Source organism: Mustela nigripes, chromosome 3, assembly GCF_022355385.1.
Source record: "Mustela nigripes isolate SB6536 chromosome 3, MUSNIG.SB6536, whole genome shotgun sequence".
Lineage (NCBI taxonomy): Eukaryota > Metazoa > Chordata > Mammalia > Carnivora > Mustelidae > Mustela > Mustela nigripes.
Genome location: NC_081559.1, coordinates 122,234,270 through 122,252,784, shown reverse-complemented (window position 1 = coordinate 122,252,784; position 18,515 = coordinate 122,234,270). Strand labels below are relative to the sequence as shown.

The window sequence follows — 18,515 nt, the reverse complement described above, 5'->3', positions numbered from 1 at the left end:
TGGTTTTGAACCTTGTCTCCATGATCCGAGGCCTCTGTTCTTCACTAATTTAATACATTTCTAATATGTCAATAATTTTTTAAACATATATATATTTTCCTCTCTCTTATAAATTGCAGACTACCCTGAAATTTAGGAGAAAAAATAGATATCGTTGCCTCCATTCGATATATAAAAATAATGCTGACCTGGAGAAAATAATTGGCGTAGCCAAGGTCACATGCTAGGTCTCTAATCCAGCTCAGCAGACTTGCAGTCCTGTGCTACAACTGGGGTTCTCAGCCTTGGTTGCACTTTAGAGTCACTTGGGGAGCTTCTAAAAGTCTCAATGTCCAGGCTGCTCCCTAAACAAAATAAGCCAGAATCTCTGGAGGTGGAACTGGGCATCAGTAATTTTCAAAGCTCCCAGGTGATTGTATGTGCAATCAAGACTGAGAATCTACATCATTCACTCTAAGACTGGAACATGCGTAAATGTTTCCAGAAAAACACTGACAGGATTTGTCAGCACATACACACACATGCCATAGGTATATTATGGGTAATAATAGACTTTTGTGAGGATAACCAAGGTATCAAACCGTACAAGCCTCTGAGTTCTAAACAATCGTCTTCAAATAATTTTTGAAATGCATGTGTTATATACGGTATGACTGCCTGTGCATGGAGACAACATGCTCCTTCCTGACTGCATGACTGCTTTTCTTCACTGCAGGTTTAATGATTGTAAAAGTAAAATGGCAGGCTGAGGTCTGAAGATGTGGAAACCACTTTAGGATTTGTGTTTGCTAGGTACTGCAGCCTAAAACAGCCTTGGCTTCCAGTTGACTTGAGTTGGCCTCAATCATTCGCTGTTCTCTATACAGCCTTAGGTTACAAAAGGAATATTCTCTGAGGAGAACAACTGCTGTTTAACACTGTACCCTGTGGGGCTGAGGGTGAATTAGTAAAGTGGAATGTAATTGTCCTAATTGAAATTTGTCCAAAGCCCTGAGGGACTAGGAGAGGCAACCAGTGATACTCAAAATAGTTCAGCCCAGTGTTCTCTGTTGCTAAGAAGAGAGATATTCGAATGGGCATGGACAAAAGCTTCAAAATATGGCATCTGAAGATGCCAAGAAAATAATCTCACACTCATACTGCTTAGGTAAGCAACATATCATATATTTGTATATGCGACAATACAAAAGAAGGGTTTTCACTACCAGAAGAATTTCCAAATGGCTTATATAGTCTGGTTATAATTTGATTTGAGGTTGATGGTTTATGGGGCCAGTTTCAAACCAATAGCCTAAAACTAATTGCCTTTAAAGAAAGCAATTTTCTTCTATAGCTTTCTTCGCTTATAAAAGATATGTGAAGAAAAAAATCGGTTTCCTGTGATGATTACAATGGGCATTAGGATAACTTGTGGGGATTTTAGCAGACCAGAGATTTATTTTATATTGGACACATCCATTCCTGCGCACGCGCGTGCATGCACACACACACACACCACCACCACCACACCCTTCTCTATTATAGAAATAAATTTGGGACATTCAAAAGACAATATTACTGCCAACATTATTTACCCGAAATTCTTCCTTCTCTCTTTGAAGGAAAAGTTGCTCTCGGCTGTCCCTGCTAAGACTTATTAGTCCAGTGGCTCCTTCATCTCCATATACTCAGAGTGTGACATTGGCCTGAGTCCCTGTATTTTCCATCAGCCCTAACTCCTTCCATTCATCTTCTGAGAGAAGAGTCTTACTGCTTTGGGAAGGTCTGATTTCTTTGATGGGGGAAAAAAAGGCATTAGTGGCAGATCAGATGCAACATCAGGGTAAAGAATCCTTTGTCACATGGAGCTCAAGGACATCAAAACAGAGGAGGGGAGGGGCAGGGCAGGGAAGCACTGAACTGCTAAAACTCGAGGGAGTTCATCTGAGCTTGTCTTCTCACAGCAAGGTTCTGGTCAACTGAAACTGAACTACTGAAGTAAATTAAATTAGGACGATAAACATCTGAAATACCTGGCAATCCTTCACCTGTCCTTAATACCACAACATGTATGTGTGCTAGAATTTGTAGTTCTGTCTCCATAGATTCTTCATAAAGTTACCTGCCTGGCTTACAGAATTTTAAACAGAATAACTACAGTGTAAAGTAATAACTCCCCCAAAATGGAATTAAAACGTTTTCGAATGAGATGTAAAAATGGCAAATAGAGGTGAGAGAAAAAATTTTCTGAGCTATTTCTGAAAAAAAAAAAAAAACAGAAAAACAAAAAAACTATTGGAGAAGGTAATGAAAGCATTTAAAGCTAAAGGTAGAATTTCACAAAGGCAAATGGTTTCTGAGGTGCTTAGAGCAGGTTAGGCTGTGAGGAAGGGGACTTTGCAGCAGCAGGTTTTCACAAGGCAGCCCCTGTCAGTCAGCAGTTCCCAGATAGCCACTCCACATTTGTCAGAAAGGTTAATGAAGTCCCCAACTATAATCGTTTTCTTCTTTCCACTCTCTTTTTTTTTTTTTTTAAAGATTTTGTTTATTTATTCGACAGATCACAAGTAGACAGAGAGGCAGGCAGAGAGAGAGGAGGAAGCAGGCTCCCCGCTGAGCAGAGAGCCCCATGTGGGGCTCGATCCCAGGACCCTGGGATCATGACCTGAGCCGAAGGCAGAGGCTTTGACCCACTGAGCCACCCAGGCGCCCCTTTCCACTCTCTTTACCCTGTTCCCTCATCTAAGGAGAGGCTGTGGCAGGCACTGCTGACAGCCTCTCTCATGCTACTCTGTGCTGTTGTCTGGACTAATTCTTGGGTGAAATTTCCACATAGAAGCATCCCATTCTTAGATAATGAAGTCAATTTTCTTATGAAAAATGTTTAAAAGTTCCTTGAAGACATGACTTCTTTAGCTCTTCTTACCTTTGATTCTGTGGTTTGAAACTATAGGCAACCCAAGGCAGCACCTAGGACCTTATCAACACAACATCAACCATGATGACAACAAACCCAGCAAATAACTCTACTAATCCCCACCATCTGTAGTTTTGCTTCCCATGGCTTCAGTTACCTGTGGTCAACTAAGGTTAGAAAGTAGATGTCTGGTCAGATGGTCATAGTAACCTAACACTAGGTGACCATGCCGACATCACTCACCTCGCTTGACCTCATCACATAGGAATTTTATTACCTCACATCATCACAAGAAGGGTGACTATGGGGAGTACAATACAATATTTTCAGAGACAGAGAAACAACATTCACATAACTATGAATTACAGTATATTTTTATAATTATTCTATTTTATTATTATTATTATTAATCTCTTACTGTACCTAATTTATAGGTTAAAGTTATCATAGGTATGTATGTATGGAAAAAAATCACATGTAAGTTTTGGTACTATCTGTACTTTTAGGCATTGCTGGAGGTCTTGGAACATATCCCCACAAGTAAAGAGGGTCTATTATAATTATTTCCTGCTATAATGAACAAATTTTAAAATAAAAATTATACAAAAAACTGTAAATACCAAGAAAGAAATGGACTTCATTTTTTTACGGTTGCCACCTCTTTACTTTCTTGGGCAATTTCTGTCATTGCAACAGCAGCCATTTTTCCTTCAACCATAATAATAATCACCATTTACTAAGCTGCTACTACAAGCTAGGCTCTGTGTTGGATGCTTCATATTTGTTTCTCACTCCATGAGGTATGTTAAGTCATGATACCATTTTAATATGAGGAAAAGAGACAGAGGTTAAGCAATATGCCCATATCATATAATAAGTATATGATACTTATACAATCATATAGAAAGAGAGAATGCCTAACTCCAAAGCCTCTGTACTCCAAGATGGATGGATATATCTAAACACAGCTCATGAGGACACATTTTACCCTGTGCTAACACTGTCCTAAAAACTTAATTTATTATCATGTCAACCATATTCAAGGTTCACACTGGCTCTATGAGATACTCTTCCCTACTAAACAAGTGGACAAACTGAGACTCAGAGTTAAATATTTGGCCCAGAGTTACACAGGCAGCAGCAAAGGAGACAGAGATGTCAAACTTAGGCAAACCAGGTTTGAATCCCATGCTATGTGGGATGTAATATCAAAGACAGCTGACCTGGAAATGAACACAAAAATTGGTCCAACAAAATTTTATGACATAATCTGATTTTCAAAACTCAAATATTATAGGTGGACACTTAAATGCCCTGCCTGCTATTTCTAGTCAAGCATGATCAGGAACCTCAAAAACACATTGGAATTTTTTCAGACTCTGGACAAAAGGACAATCAGATCTCTACTGACAAAAACACTATAGCATATCATGAGTGCCAGAGAGTAATCAGCGAGCTAGGTTAGGAGGATAAACTGTTTAGGATGCTAATCATTTACTCAATATCTTATGAATATTTGAGTCATCTAAAAGGATCATTTTTACTCAATTCAAGAAAATTTTACTTAGTTCCTATTATTTGCTGGGCACTGTGTTAGTTTTATTGCTCTCTGAAAGTTGACACAGATTAAGTTTGAAAGATAAATAAAATAAATGACAGTCTCACCTCAGAGATACAAATTACTTGACAGGGAAGACAGACATAAATATTTGGATTTCCAATATGTAGATGCATTCGTAGACAACAAAAGAAATACTAGAAAGCTCAAATGTAGCAGAATAAGGAGTGATTAACTGTGGGGGCGTGGGCAGGGAAAGCTTCACAGAGGAAGGCAAAAGGATGAATCCAAATTTTGCAGAAAGAGGAAAGGAAGGACATTCCAGATAGAAGGAACAGCATACCCAGTATGTACAAACACTTAAAATAGTAGGCAAAAGGAGGAGCTGCACATGGTGATAAGTGGTTGAACATGGCATCACATGAGATATTACAGGAGAAAAGGAGAAACAGTGAGATCATGAAAGGCACTGGTCAAGTTGGAAGGGAGTCGGCACACCCCTATGCGGGCAATAGGGAGCCAGTCAAGATCCTCAAGTATGATGGTGATATGATCTGAGTTTTAGAAAGATCCATGTGAAACAGGATGTGCTATATGTAGCAGGGAGGACTGAGACAGGAAGTCCAGTGGACAAACAGTGATCACTGAACAGGGAATGAACAAAGCCTGGGACAGGGTCGAGTGATCACTTTTTGATGTCCATACGCAAGAACATATACATGCATGCACATGTGTGCATGTGTGTAGTTTGTCTGATTTAATCTGAAAACAAATAAATGGTTTCTAAAACCTCTTCTTCAGTCTCTAACATTTTCACAAGCAACACATTTGCACAAACATTGCACATTGCTGGTGTACATTCATGTTAATGAAAATTGATGACTGGATATGCTATAATCTATAATACAGAATAATTTATCAAAGTTTGTGCAGCCATCAATTAAAGATGAATTCCACCTAATGCCATGATCTTTTGGAAATAAACCAAAGTCCATTAGTCTCAGACCATAAGTGTATCCATTTGAGAACTGTAAAAGCAGTTGCTATTGTTGACTAGAAGTTTAAAATATTCCAAGCTGGGAGCATATTTCATAGCAACTCTGAATTAACGAATAGACTCTTTCGGGCTCTCCCTGAAAAAAAATTTACAGCACCTAAAATGTATTCAGATGACTAAAAATGTGCTTCATATGGGTGACAGAACATTTTAATTAAGTACCACTCAGGTTGACTCAGTCAAAAGAAAAAAAACCAAAAGCCTAATCCACCATTGTATTGCTAGTTTTTGAAACCCTAGAGAAAGAAAATATAACTCACAGAAATAAATAACAAATTAGCTGATTCTAATGGTTCATGGATTAGTCAAGGTTAAGGTCCACTAAAAGTATGAATCACCATCAGAGAGTATGGGCATAAAAAGACAAATGGTGTAAACTTTTGTGCACTTTTTTAAGACAGTGTTTGAGAACACTGATTTATACTAAAACATAAAGCAGAAATTGAAAACAAATGTTCGTCAATATTTGACACACGGTATCAGAAAAAAAAGGCTATTCTTTAACCCCAAAATCATCTGGAAAAAAATAAGTCAAGCAGAATCTCTATAGGTATCTTGCAATGTAAAAATATCTATTTCTACAAAATTAATATGAATAGTTTTGTTTTATTCACAAATTTATCCATTTCTTAATTTAAGGCATTTATACAAGGCACAGGAAGCACAAAGCTGGTGGGAATAGCTAACAGAAAATAAGATCAAATAGTCAAAACTATTTCAACATGTTAGGATGTTGGACTGGTATCAAGAAGATAAAAACTAACTGGTATCAAAGTAAAGGTCTACATTTTGATTTTAAAAATCAGTTATATATTCGTCAGTGAAAGGATCTGAATACAACATCCTAATGATCTAATATATACCAAGAGTGCAATAACGATGTCTACAACATGTACTCCAAGCCAAGACCATATTAACAGATGCATGGAGTCCACATTAAAGGAATACCATTATTTTAACTGTTCAGGCTATACGAAAAGACAGGCTCCAACCTGGAGAATCACACTTGAAATGTTCATAAAGGTAAAGAATTTAAAGAACATATATTAGGAGGAACTATTAAAAAATGTATTTCAAATAGAAGAGGATATACTAAAAAGAAACACTAAGAATCCATGTTTTAGTATATTTATATATAAGAAGAACATACTAAGAAGGAATGAGAATATACACAGAAGAAATATTAAGGTTTATTTTATAGGACGGGCTGTTGACTTTTTATGGCTCAAAAGAGTTTCTGAGGGGTAAGTTTTCTGCTTAACACAGAAAGGTACTTCTGACTGATTAGAATTACTTAAAATGACGTGGCTTATTTCTTCATCCTTCATGTGAAATTCTACATTGCTTTTTGCCAGGTCAAAAGTCCCTTCAAATCCTCATTCTATGATATGTGAAACTTACACCTCCTCTACATTGTAACTCCCTATAATAACATGAGCACAAAAGAATAAATCTACACTTCTGTCTGGATGCTGAATGTTATTTTTTAATATTAAAAAAAAACAAATACTAAGATCACAAGAGGAAAAACAATTAATATAAGCTATTACCTGGTAATTCTATTTATAAGAACTATTCTAAAGAAATAATACAAATTACAGATGAGTGTCCATTGCAAGTTATACTTAAAAAAAAATTTGAAAAAATGCCCAAAAGTAAGAGAGTAGGTATATATGGTATAGAACATCTATACAATAGGTTATTTACAGCTATTAAATTATTTTGTAGCAGTAATATCATGAAAATGCTTATAATGCTTACTGTATTCTATTAGCTGAAGAGCAGATCACAAAACTGTCTACCCAACATAATGAATATGTGTGTGTATATGTATCTATAAAGTGCTTTTTGGAGAGTAATAAAATGGCATAATTTTAACTTTTTCTTTTATGTGGTTTTTTTTTCAGAAAAATTTTAGTTTACTGTGACTGCTTGTAAAGAAGACCTCAACTTAGTAACAGATTTCACATTTTCTTTGCCCAAATATTTTTTTGTTTGCTTTTTAAAGTGTTGGCATCTAAATAGGTTTAAGGAAAGTATATGCTATGGCTGAGACTTTGGCACAGATTCGGCCTTGCCTGGCAACAGCAGTGAGACACACCCACCAGCGGATTAAGGACTGGTATGGTTGTCACACTACAATGCTCAAATTCTTGTGGACAGAGCAAGAGGTGGACAATCTAGAGGTAAGACTTCCACCACATTCATCTTCCCAGGCCTCGGTTTTCTCATTCATAAAAATAAGAAGTCACAGTGGTACCTGGGTGGCACAGTTGTTTAAATGGCCCACTCTTGGTTTCAGCTCAGGTTGTAACCTCAGGGTTGTGGAATTGAACCCTATGTCAGGCTCCATGCTCTGCACAGAGTCTGCTTCAGATTCTCTCTTCTTCTTCCCCTGCCCCTCTTTCCCATGCTCTGTGTCCAAAATAAATAAATATTTTTTTAAGGATTTTATTTATTTGAGAGAGAGAGAGAACAAGTGGTGCAGAGGGGAAGAGAGGGGGAGAAAGAAGCAGAGAGCAGGGAGCCTGATATGGGCCTCGATCCCTGATCCCTCGATCCCTGATCCCTCGATCCGTGATCCCTGAAGATCACGACCTGAGCCAAAGGCAGGTGCTTAACTGACTGAGCAACCCAGGTGCCCCTAAAATAAATAAAACTTTAAAAAAAAATTAGTCATATGTTGATATTTGTTGAAGCTGGGCAAGTGGGCACATTGAAATTCATTATTTTATTCTTTTTGTAAAAAGTAAAATTTCTTCCTCAAACCCCAGTTCCCTAACAAAACTAATATTAAAATTCAACTTAGTCCTAAAGGAAGAGCTTGCAGATAGAATGGCCCTACACGTCTATTTACTACTACCAAAGCATTTTTTATTGTATATGTAGTTTTATAAGCTCTAAATCTTTGTCTCTTGACAAGAAAAACATCCACCTTTTTTTTAGTAAACAAGAGTTTTGAATACAGAGAACAGGCTTATTTTTTTCTGTATTACCTAATTCCCCAACTATATATATCTTGCCCTATCCTGAAAGTAGACTGGCAAATATAATCTCAGGAGCTGAGAGTTGTTTTTGATATTTTTTAAAATATGAAATAAATTTTTAAAAGTATTTTTCAACAAACATGTATTTTAATATGAATGGCTAATGTAACCCAACTCTATCCAGTATGACAGCTAAACTGCAAAACCAAGAGGAATGTATTTCTGACAAGAAACAACTTTTAACTCCTGCAGATGTTTGAGAGGTAAAAGACAACTAAATAGAGTCATGATATAATTACTGAGTAATGAATGGGAACCTTCTAGGTAATATTCATATACGAAGATATTTTTCCCCATCTAAAGTCATGGATGTATAAAAGCCATTTCCACTACATAGAAAGCAACATTAAACAAATCATAGAGATTTGTAGATGGCATTAGGAAAGCTTTATCATCTGAATTTCCAGGATTTCATGTCCAAGTCCAAAGTCTGTGTTATGTCAGTGATTTAAGCAACTCATTAACAAATTAAGCTCAGTCTCCCTATTCTCGGTCCTTGACCCACTCTCCATTTCTATTATATTACCATTAACTACAACAAAGGACCTACACCTATTTAACCCATCCCCCACCACCTCCATTCTGGTAATCATCAGTTTGTTCTCTATAGTTGAGTTTATTTTTGGTTTGCCTCTCTCCCTTTTTTCCCCCTTTACTCATTTATTTCTGAAATTCCATATTTGGGTGAAATCATATGGTATTTGTCTTTCTCTAACTGACTTATGTCATTTAGCATAGTACTCTCTAGTTTCACCCATGTCATCACAGATGACAAGGTTTCATTCTTTTTTTATGGCTGAGTAATATTTTGATATAGATAGATGATAATAGATAGATGATAGATGATAGATAGATAGATAGATAGATAGATGATAGATAGATAGATATCTCATGTCTTTAACCATTCATTAGTTGATGGATGCTTGGGTTCTTCCCATAGTTCAGCTATTGATAATGCTACTGTAAACACTGGCATGCATATGACCCTTTGAATCTGTATTTTTGCATCATTTGAGTAAATAACTAGTAGTGTAATTGCTGGATCACAGGGTAGCTTTATTTTTAACTTTTTAAGGAACTTCCATAATGTTTTTCAGAGTGACTACAGCAGTTTGCATTCCCACCAGTGGTATAAGAGGGTTCCCCTTTCTCCACATCCTTGCCAAAACCCATCATTTTTTGCATTGTTGATTTTAGCCTTTCTGACAAGGTATGAGGTTATATCTCATTGTAGTTTGATTTGTATTTCCCTGATGATGAATGATGTTGAGCATCTTTTCATGTGTCTGTTGGCCATCTCTTTATCTTCTTTGGAAATGTGTCTATTCATCTCTTCTGCCCATTTTTTAATTGTATTATTCATTTTTGGGGTGTTGAGTTTTATAAGTTATTTATATACTTGAGATACTAACCCTTTATCAGAGGAGTACACTTGTTATGACAAGCACCAGGTGTTGGATAGGCATGTTGAACCAATATATTGCACCCATGAGCCTGATATTATTCTGTATGTTAACTAAATAAAAACTTTTTAAAAAAGGACTTCCAAGTCTTTTTATAATTAATAACTTAAATTTTATTTTTGTCTAACATGCCTTGAATGTTTCCCACATCTCATTTATCAGTTTTTAAACTTTTATTTTTGTGTGATTAATACTTATCTGGCTCACTAGTGCATAAACCTCAAGAAGTCAGAGACAAAGTCCTTTTTGCGCATCCCTCTATTTCTTTACATCTGACATTTAGTAGGCAATGCATATCTCATAATTTATTACATGAAAGAATGATTTGAAAAGGTTTATATTTATCATGAGACCTAATTTTATCATTTTTCCAGCCTCATTCTAAAATGTATACTTTCCAATCCTTAAAAATTTAACAATGGTATCAAAAATGGTGGTAAGATCCAAAACATATAAAGAACTGATAGAACTCAATAACAGAAAAACAATCTGATTACAAAAGGGAAAGAAGAATAAATAGGTATTTCTTCCAGAAAAGATATGCAAATGGCCAACAGATACATAAAAAGATGCTCAATATCACTAATCATCAGGCAAATGCAAATCAAGACAATGAGATATCAATTCATACCAGTAAAAATGGCTATTATCAAGAATAAAGTTAAAAAAAAAAAAAGAAGACAAGACATTAAGTGTTGATGAGGATATGGAGAAACGGGAACTCTCGGGCACTGTTGATGGGAATGTTTAAATTGGTAGCACCCCTATGGCAAACAGTATGGAGACTAGTCAAAAATTAAAAATAGAACTACCATATTATTCACCAACTCCATTTCTCAGTATGTATCCAAAGGAAATGAAAACATAATATTGAAGAAACATATCATTTCCAGGTTTATTGCAGCATTATTCATAGTACGTAATATAAGGAAACAATCTAGGTGCTCGTTGACAGATGAATAGATAAAGAAGATCTGAAACCCATGAGAAAGAAGGAAATCTTATCATTTGCAACAACATGGATAGACCTTGAGAAAATTATGCTAAGTGAGATAAATCAGACAAAGACAAATACTATATGATATAACTTATATGTGGAACCAAAAAAAAGCTCAACTTGTAAAACCAGAAAGCAAAATGGTGGCTACCAAGGGCTTGGGGGTCAGGGGTCAGAATAGAAGAGATGTATAAGGATACAAACTTGCAACTAGTAGGTAAGTAAGACCTAAAGATCTAATGTACAGTAGAGTGATTATAGGTGACAACATTGTATTATAAATATCAAACTTGTGAGGAGACTAGATCTCAATTATCCCCATTACAAAAAAGAAATACAAGTATGTGATGTGATAGAGGTGCATTCTTGCATATATGTTGCATAGCACAATATATAAATATATTAAATCAACATATGATACAACTTAAATGCAAAAACATTTAACAATGGTAACATTTTAAAGATTTTTTTTTTTTGCCAGAACAGACAAATATTCATAGGATATATAGAAGATTTCCTCTTTAGCAGTTTGTTACTCATAAAAAGTATCTATTTCTAGGAATTTCAGCTAGTATGTTATTTTCAACCAAGTCAAATTTTACTTGAGGTGGCCATCCCAGATTTAGGTGCCATTACTTCCTGACACAAGATTGAGTTTTCCTTCTGTGAAAAATGTTAACTAAGCACATGTTTCTCATGCAGTGTGATTTGTCACACTGTTCCATAGAAATATAAAACTGGGCCTGGTCCAATGCAGCAAGAATCAAAAGGCTAATTTCTCTTCCCTCTGGTTGATGTGATAGTATCATAAGGTTGTCAGCAAGAGACATCTATTTTCTGCTACTATCTGAAAGAAAAGAGAGCATATCCAATTACTAATTTTCAAAAAGCACTTTTTGAAAGGTAACATTATAATTTATCTGTCTCTCAAAATTGATTTTTTTTCAAAAATCATCCAGAGACAGTGGTCCAATATTTCATTTTACCCAAATATTACTAAATTCTGATGCACAGAATTTGTTAGATATCATTAGTTATACTTCCCAGAGAGAAAGCAATGCATTTAAGAGAAAGAAAATGATCAGACTAAAAGATGGAAACTAAAAATTCAAACCTCTGAGGCCTACAGCACTTTATTCATGCCTCAGTTTCTGCATTGGAGAAACAGATTATTTTTTTTTTGTTTTTACTTAGACTCTGGTTAGAATTTGCTATTATTCAAAAAATATATACATAAAATATTTTGTATGTGATAGTCCAAATATGATGCCATATAATAATTTCTTCTTACCAAGTCATTGTTCTAGAATCATTGAATTCAAGCTAAAGAAATAAACATATTTTAATATATATGTGTTCTTTCTTTAAATATTTTATTTATTTATTTAAGAGAAAGAGCAAGCACACGACCCCAAGGAGGAGGAGGAACAGAGGGAAGAATCTCAAGCAGACTCCCTGCTGAGCACAGAGCCCTTTACAGGACTCAATCTCATGACCCTGAGATCATGACCTGAGCTGAAATCAAGAGTCAGATGCTCAACCAACTGAGCCACCCAGGCACCCCTATACATGTATTCTTTGCATAAAAAAGCAAGGTAACAGCTTAAAAGCAAATTCATCGGTATAATATACTGTATACATTAAAAATAATTTGATGTTCTTCCTAAGGTGGCCGCAAAGAAGCAATGCAGACAAATCAAAAGAAGGGGGTGGGGGGACTTGCTTACTTGCAGCTGAAGAAAGTAAGGAACACTTGGCCTCAGATTCTGGTAGTGTTTCTTGCTGGTTTTTTGACTCATGGATTTTTTCCTCCTCTTGGCTGGGTGTTGCTGACATACCCATTGGGTTTTCTCTGCCAACTGAAATTAAGATTTAAAGATGCAATCCTCTCAAAATCACTTGTTTCTTCTCAGAAAATTCACCATATGTTCAGCTATGCAAGTTTAAGTTTTGCTATTGTCTCCATTTCAATGCCTAGTCAAATCTTTTCACTCTGCATTACATAGTTACCAGAAAATGACTTTTTATTCTTAGCAGCAGGCTGTGCATGAATGGTATTCCTATAAAATCTATTCACTGCCTTGTAAATTCAAGCAATAATTTAACACCACAGTATGAATCAAATAACTTATTCAAGATGTTTTTCTTATAGATTCTAAACAGAAACTCCTTTGATAATCTGGCACTTTGCCTTCTTTGGAAGGGGAAACTGATTAAAACATCACTCAAACAACATTTTACGTTACCTTACTGAAATATGAAAATCAAGGAAATATACATATAAATGAATAAAACATTATCTATTTTTCTGCCTTTTATTTAGAAACAAGTGTTTTGGTATTTTGTTCAGGAGTAGATATCTCCAGCCTATCTGAATAATGATTCTAATGATTCACAGTTTAAATTGCTTGTGTTTCCTTCTTAGGGTTCAGCCATAGTTACAAACCTCATCAGCAACAAAAATTATATTGATGTCTGATTTTATATAATAATAAATAATAGCATCTATTTCTTAATATCATAACTGCAGTCAATAATTCCAAATGACCCATGAAATATATGTTAGCATGAGAAGGCATAATGATCTCATAACTATGGTTAAGAGAAATCAGCAACACTTAATCATATAGAGTGATGGCAATGACTATACAACACTGGTGTCTAAAGAACTGCCTGTGATAATATTGTCATATATATATATATATATATACATAGAAAGAGATAGAGAGATCCTTATAATTATTTGATATTATGTAATTTCAGACAATAATAATCTTTTGAACACCAAACTCTGTAAAACGTGTTTCTCGGCATGGCTTATCTACAAGGCAATGCTTAGACATTGGAGATTGATGCTAATAAAGGAACTTTAAAATATTAAAAATAAGATCAGAAATGACTAGAAATATGTCCACTGAAGGTAAATGAACACTTAAAGAGGAAAGAGTAAAAACGATTCCTAAATATAATTCAGCCACCATTTTTTTATAGTCCATTAAGGGACCCATAATCAAGGGACTACATTATCTACAAATAATGTAGAAATCCAGGATTTACAAAGAGAAAATAATCTCTCTCACAGGCACTGCCAGAAGCATAAGAATAAATCAATGCATAACACATGGCTTTGACATTGATGAGTTCACAGTCCAGAGGTAGAACATGTAAACAATGACCTTTGGTATATATTGATGAGCTCTATAGCATACCCAAGCACAGGGTGCCTAACAAAGAATGAGCTGCACAACAGAGTCAGCCTAAGCAAACTGTAAAACGGGAACACGCATTTCTTATCTTTCTATCCTCCCACACTGGCTTTTCAAGATTCTACGTCATCCTGAAAAATGAATGTCAATATACTTTTATAAACACAACAATTATCTTAATAGTAGGAAATTTAGGGGATGCCTGGGAGGCTCCGTCAGTTAAGCAGCTGTGTTCAGCTCAGGTCATGATCCCAGGGTCTAGGGATTACGTCCCACATTGGGCTACCTGCTCAGTGGAGAGCCTGCTTCTCCCTCTCCCTCTCCCTGCCTCTCTGCCTCTCTGCTTACTTGTGCTCTCTATCACTCTGTCAAATAAATAAATAAAATCTTAAAAAAAAAAATAGTAGGAAATTTAGGATCTGGATGACATTTTTTGGAATGGTCATCCTAGATGTTCCTGTCTTTTGTATAGAACACTGCCCAGCTTGGCCTTTAAACCAAGTGGGTCACAGCTGGAGTTCTAAAATCCAGGTACCAAACAGCCATCCAGTGGATTCAGAGCCTACTCTGAATTGGAGTAACTCTTACCAGTGTGCTCTCTTTGTCTCACTTTCAAAATTTAAAAAGCAATCTAAAGATTTATTAAACACAATATTTAAAAAAAAAAAAACTGTGATAAAGGTGAAAGAAACAGAATTGTCTAGCTGGAATTGAATGATTACTTTGTAATCATCTCATTATATCCAAAAGTTTAGTAGTATCAAGATCAACCACACAGAAAGGCTATAACTGCAAAAACTGAACTTGTAAAAAAAATTTTTTGTTTTATTAAATACCAGCTACTTATAAGTAAAATAAGCTAAAATACAATATTAATGTGTCATGTTGTTATGACATATATATTTAAATCCATAAAATCTATTTTATTATCTGAAATATATTTTTGTCACACTTCTCCACATAAGGTACATATTCAGGATCTGATAAACTGGGTATATGACAGTTATTTCACTTATATTTTGAAACTTGAAGGATCTTAGCATACTAGTATGAAGTGAAAATGAATTTTCCAAACATACTTTAATAAAAACTTCCATAAAATTTTAACCTGAAATAAATTCCTTATTATAATAAAAATGTAACTTCTGAACCATATCTTTGGTTTTATATTTTTTTCAGGTTACTGATACCTGAGCCTCATAATTTGTATACAGAAGCTAATACAATAAAACTAGGCTGGAATTTGAGCAAGAGGAGGCAAACTTTAAGCATAATTTAAGTCTCAGATATGATACTTATAAAACTTGGATATGTTAACTATTACCTAAATGCCCTAAAAAAGAAATAGTGCATTAAAGTTAATGAAAAGTCACAAATTATATTGATCAAAAATTCTTCAAATAATACCAAGTGCACTATGTTGTTATTATATGGGATTATAACCATGGAGTTATTATCTGGAAAAATGGGAATGAACAGAGCTTCCAAATAATCCATTGAGAACCTTCTCCATGGTCTCAGTATGATAACTGATTGTGTAAGCACATGAAGTCAGATCTCACACTTTCTCCTATATACAGGGTTCCTAGTACCGTGAATGTAGACTCATGAATAAGAGAGGTTTTGCTGCACAAGACAACTATTTCATCTAAATGGTAGAAGGAACAATGACTTTTATTATAAATTCTTTTTTTTTTTTTTTTTAAAGATTTTATTTATTTATTTGACAGAGAGAGATCACAAGTAGGCAGAGAGGCAGGCAGAGAGAGAGAGAGGAGGAAGCAGGCTCCCTGCTGAGCAGAGAGCCCGATGCGGGACTCGATCCCAGGACCCTGAGATCATGACCTGAGCTGAAGGCAGCAGCTTAACCCACTGAGCCACCCAGGCGCCCCTATAAATTCTTTTTTTATTTAATTTTATTTTTTCAGTGTTCCATGATTCATTGTTTATGCACCACACACAGTGCTCCATGCAATACATGCCCTCCTTAACACACTATTAATTGAACCAAATTCTAACCGAATTGTAAATAAAGAAATCAAGTCACAGAGAAGTTACATTATTTGTCCAAAGTGATTGAAAGAAAGAATGAGAAGATATCTTCCCAGGAATCTAGTAACTCTAGTTAAGTTATAAAAGATACATCATGATGAATTATAGCAGAAACTAAAGAAACTAAAAACAGGAAATCAACACAGAAAATCAATGTACCAAAATCTGGTTATTTGAAAAGATCAATAAAATTCATAAGTCTCTGGTCAGGCTAAGAAAAAAAAGATGAAAGAACATAAATCACTAACATTAGAAATGAAAGAGAGAACATCATTACAGATCCTATGAACATTAAAAGGATATAAAGGAATACTTTCAACAACTATATGCCCTCCAATTTGATAACCTAGATGAAATGGACCAATTTCCTAAAAGATACAATTTGCCAAAACTCACACAAGAAGAAACAGACAAAATAAATAGTCAAGTCTATTAAAGAAACTGAATCAATATTAAATAACCTTCTAAAACAGAAAGCATATGGCCCAAACAGGTTCCCTGGTGAATCTTACACCAAAAAATTTAAGGGAGAAATTATACCAATTCTCTACAACCTCTTTCAGAGGATAGAAAAAGAGGGAATATTTTCTAACTCATTCTAGGAGGTCAGTTTTGCCCTAATACCAAAAACCATACAAAGACATTGCAAGAAAAAAACTATAAACCAATACTTCTGATGAACATAGACACAAATATTCTCAAAATAATATTAGTAAATTGAGTCCAACAATCTATAAAAAGATTAATATAATAAAACCAAGTGGGATTTATCTCAGATATGTGAGGCTGGTTCAACACTCAAAAATTAATTAATGTAAGGATTTTTAGGTCAATTAAAATATTCTTTTAGATATCAGACTGATGGATGTATGCCATTATGCATTTGTCCAAATCCATGGAATGTGCAATACTAAGATCGAATCAAAATGTCAGCAATAAACTCTAAATAATAATGATGTTTCAATGTAGGCTCATCAATTATAATAAATGTACCACCCGGTGGGGAATTTTGGTGGGGAAGGCTATGCATTTGTGGGGCAGGAGATAAATGGGAAATCTCTATACCTTCTCCTCAATTTTTCTGTGAACATTTAACTACTCTTTAAAAAGTCTTTAAAAGGGGGCACCTGGGTCATCCAGTCATTAAGCATCTGCCTTTGACTCAGGTCGTGATCCCAGGGTCCTGAGATCAAGCCCCGCATCAGGCTCCCTACGTGGTGAGAAGCCTGCTTCTCCCTCTCCCACTCCCCACCCTGTGTTTCCTCTATTGTTGTGTCTCTCGCTGTCAAATAAATAAATAAATTCTTTAAATAAATAAATAAATAAATAAAGTCTTCAAAAAATCTTGCTGAAAAAAAAATTTCACCATGAGGACTCTTCCGTTCTTTAATAATCATAACCACAAATACTTGTATAGTGCTTGTATAGCACTGACTGAATACCGGACACTATTAGAAGCATTTTATATATATTAACTCATGTAATTCACACATCAGCCCTGATTTAAGGCACCCTTCATTTTCATTTTATAGAAAATGGACATTTGATACAAGTGCTGTCAGAGCACACAGCTAACAAGAGGCCTAAGCAGGATATGGATAACTGGTAGCCTGGTTTCAGCCTATGAGTGAAATATCCTTGCCTCTCTATCCTGCTGTACTTTGAAGGCTCTCACTGTTTGGTAGGTGAACCCAGTCAACAAGATTGTGTCATCACAGGCAGGGCAGAGTAGTGAACTCCATGTGATTGTGAGCCTTGCCACACCAACCAGCGTATAAAGACACTTAAATCAAGTGCAGTTGCATCTAAGGATACCAGAACCATGATTCAGGGGTACACACTTGGGGACAATAGGTAACTTCCCCACAGAAAGATCTCTACTGAAGTCTCCTGAAATGCAACCTTACTATGCTCTTCCTAAAATGATCTCTTCCCCTACCCAAGTCCCTTTTTTGCTAATGATCTTTTCCCCTATGCAAGTCCCTTTTGTTGCTAAGGGTGCCTGAAAATTTCAACTGTACCTTCCTGAAAACCATGAATAAAAGCTAATGTTGTTTAAAACAAAACAAAACAAAACCTATGGAGCCAAGTTATTCTATATCTGTATTGAAATACAAACTGAAAATTCTCAACAGTTTTATGGGGATATTTTTTGCTATTCTCGTTATTGGGCAGGTTCAACCTATTGTGTGTGTGTGTGTGTGTGTGTGTGTGTGTGTGTGTGTGTGTGTGTGTGTAG

At 35.4% G+C, this 18,515-nt stretch overlaps 1 protein-coding gene across 1 annotated transcript in view; it reads right to left on the bottom strand.

Moving 5' to 3' along the window:
- The window catches only part of LOC132014534 (lipoxygenase homology domain-containing protein 1-like), a 159,371-nt gene that overhangs the window by 45,805 nt on the left and 95,051 nt on the right, over positions 1–18,515 (bottom strand). Inside the window, 1 exon segment of the mRNA XM_059395506.1 lies at positions 12,746–12,877. Within this exon segment, the coding sequence (XP_059251489.1) occupies positions 12,746–12,877 (132 nt within the window).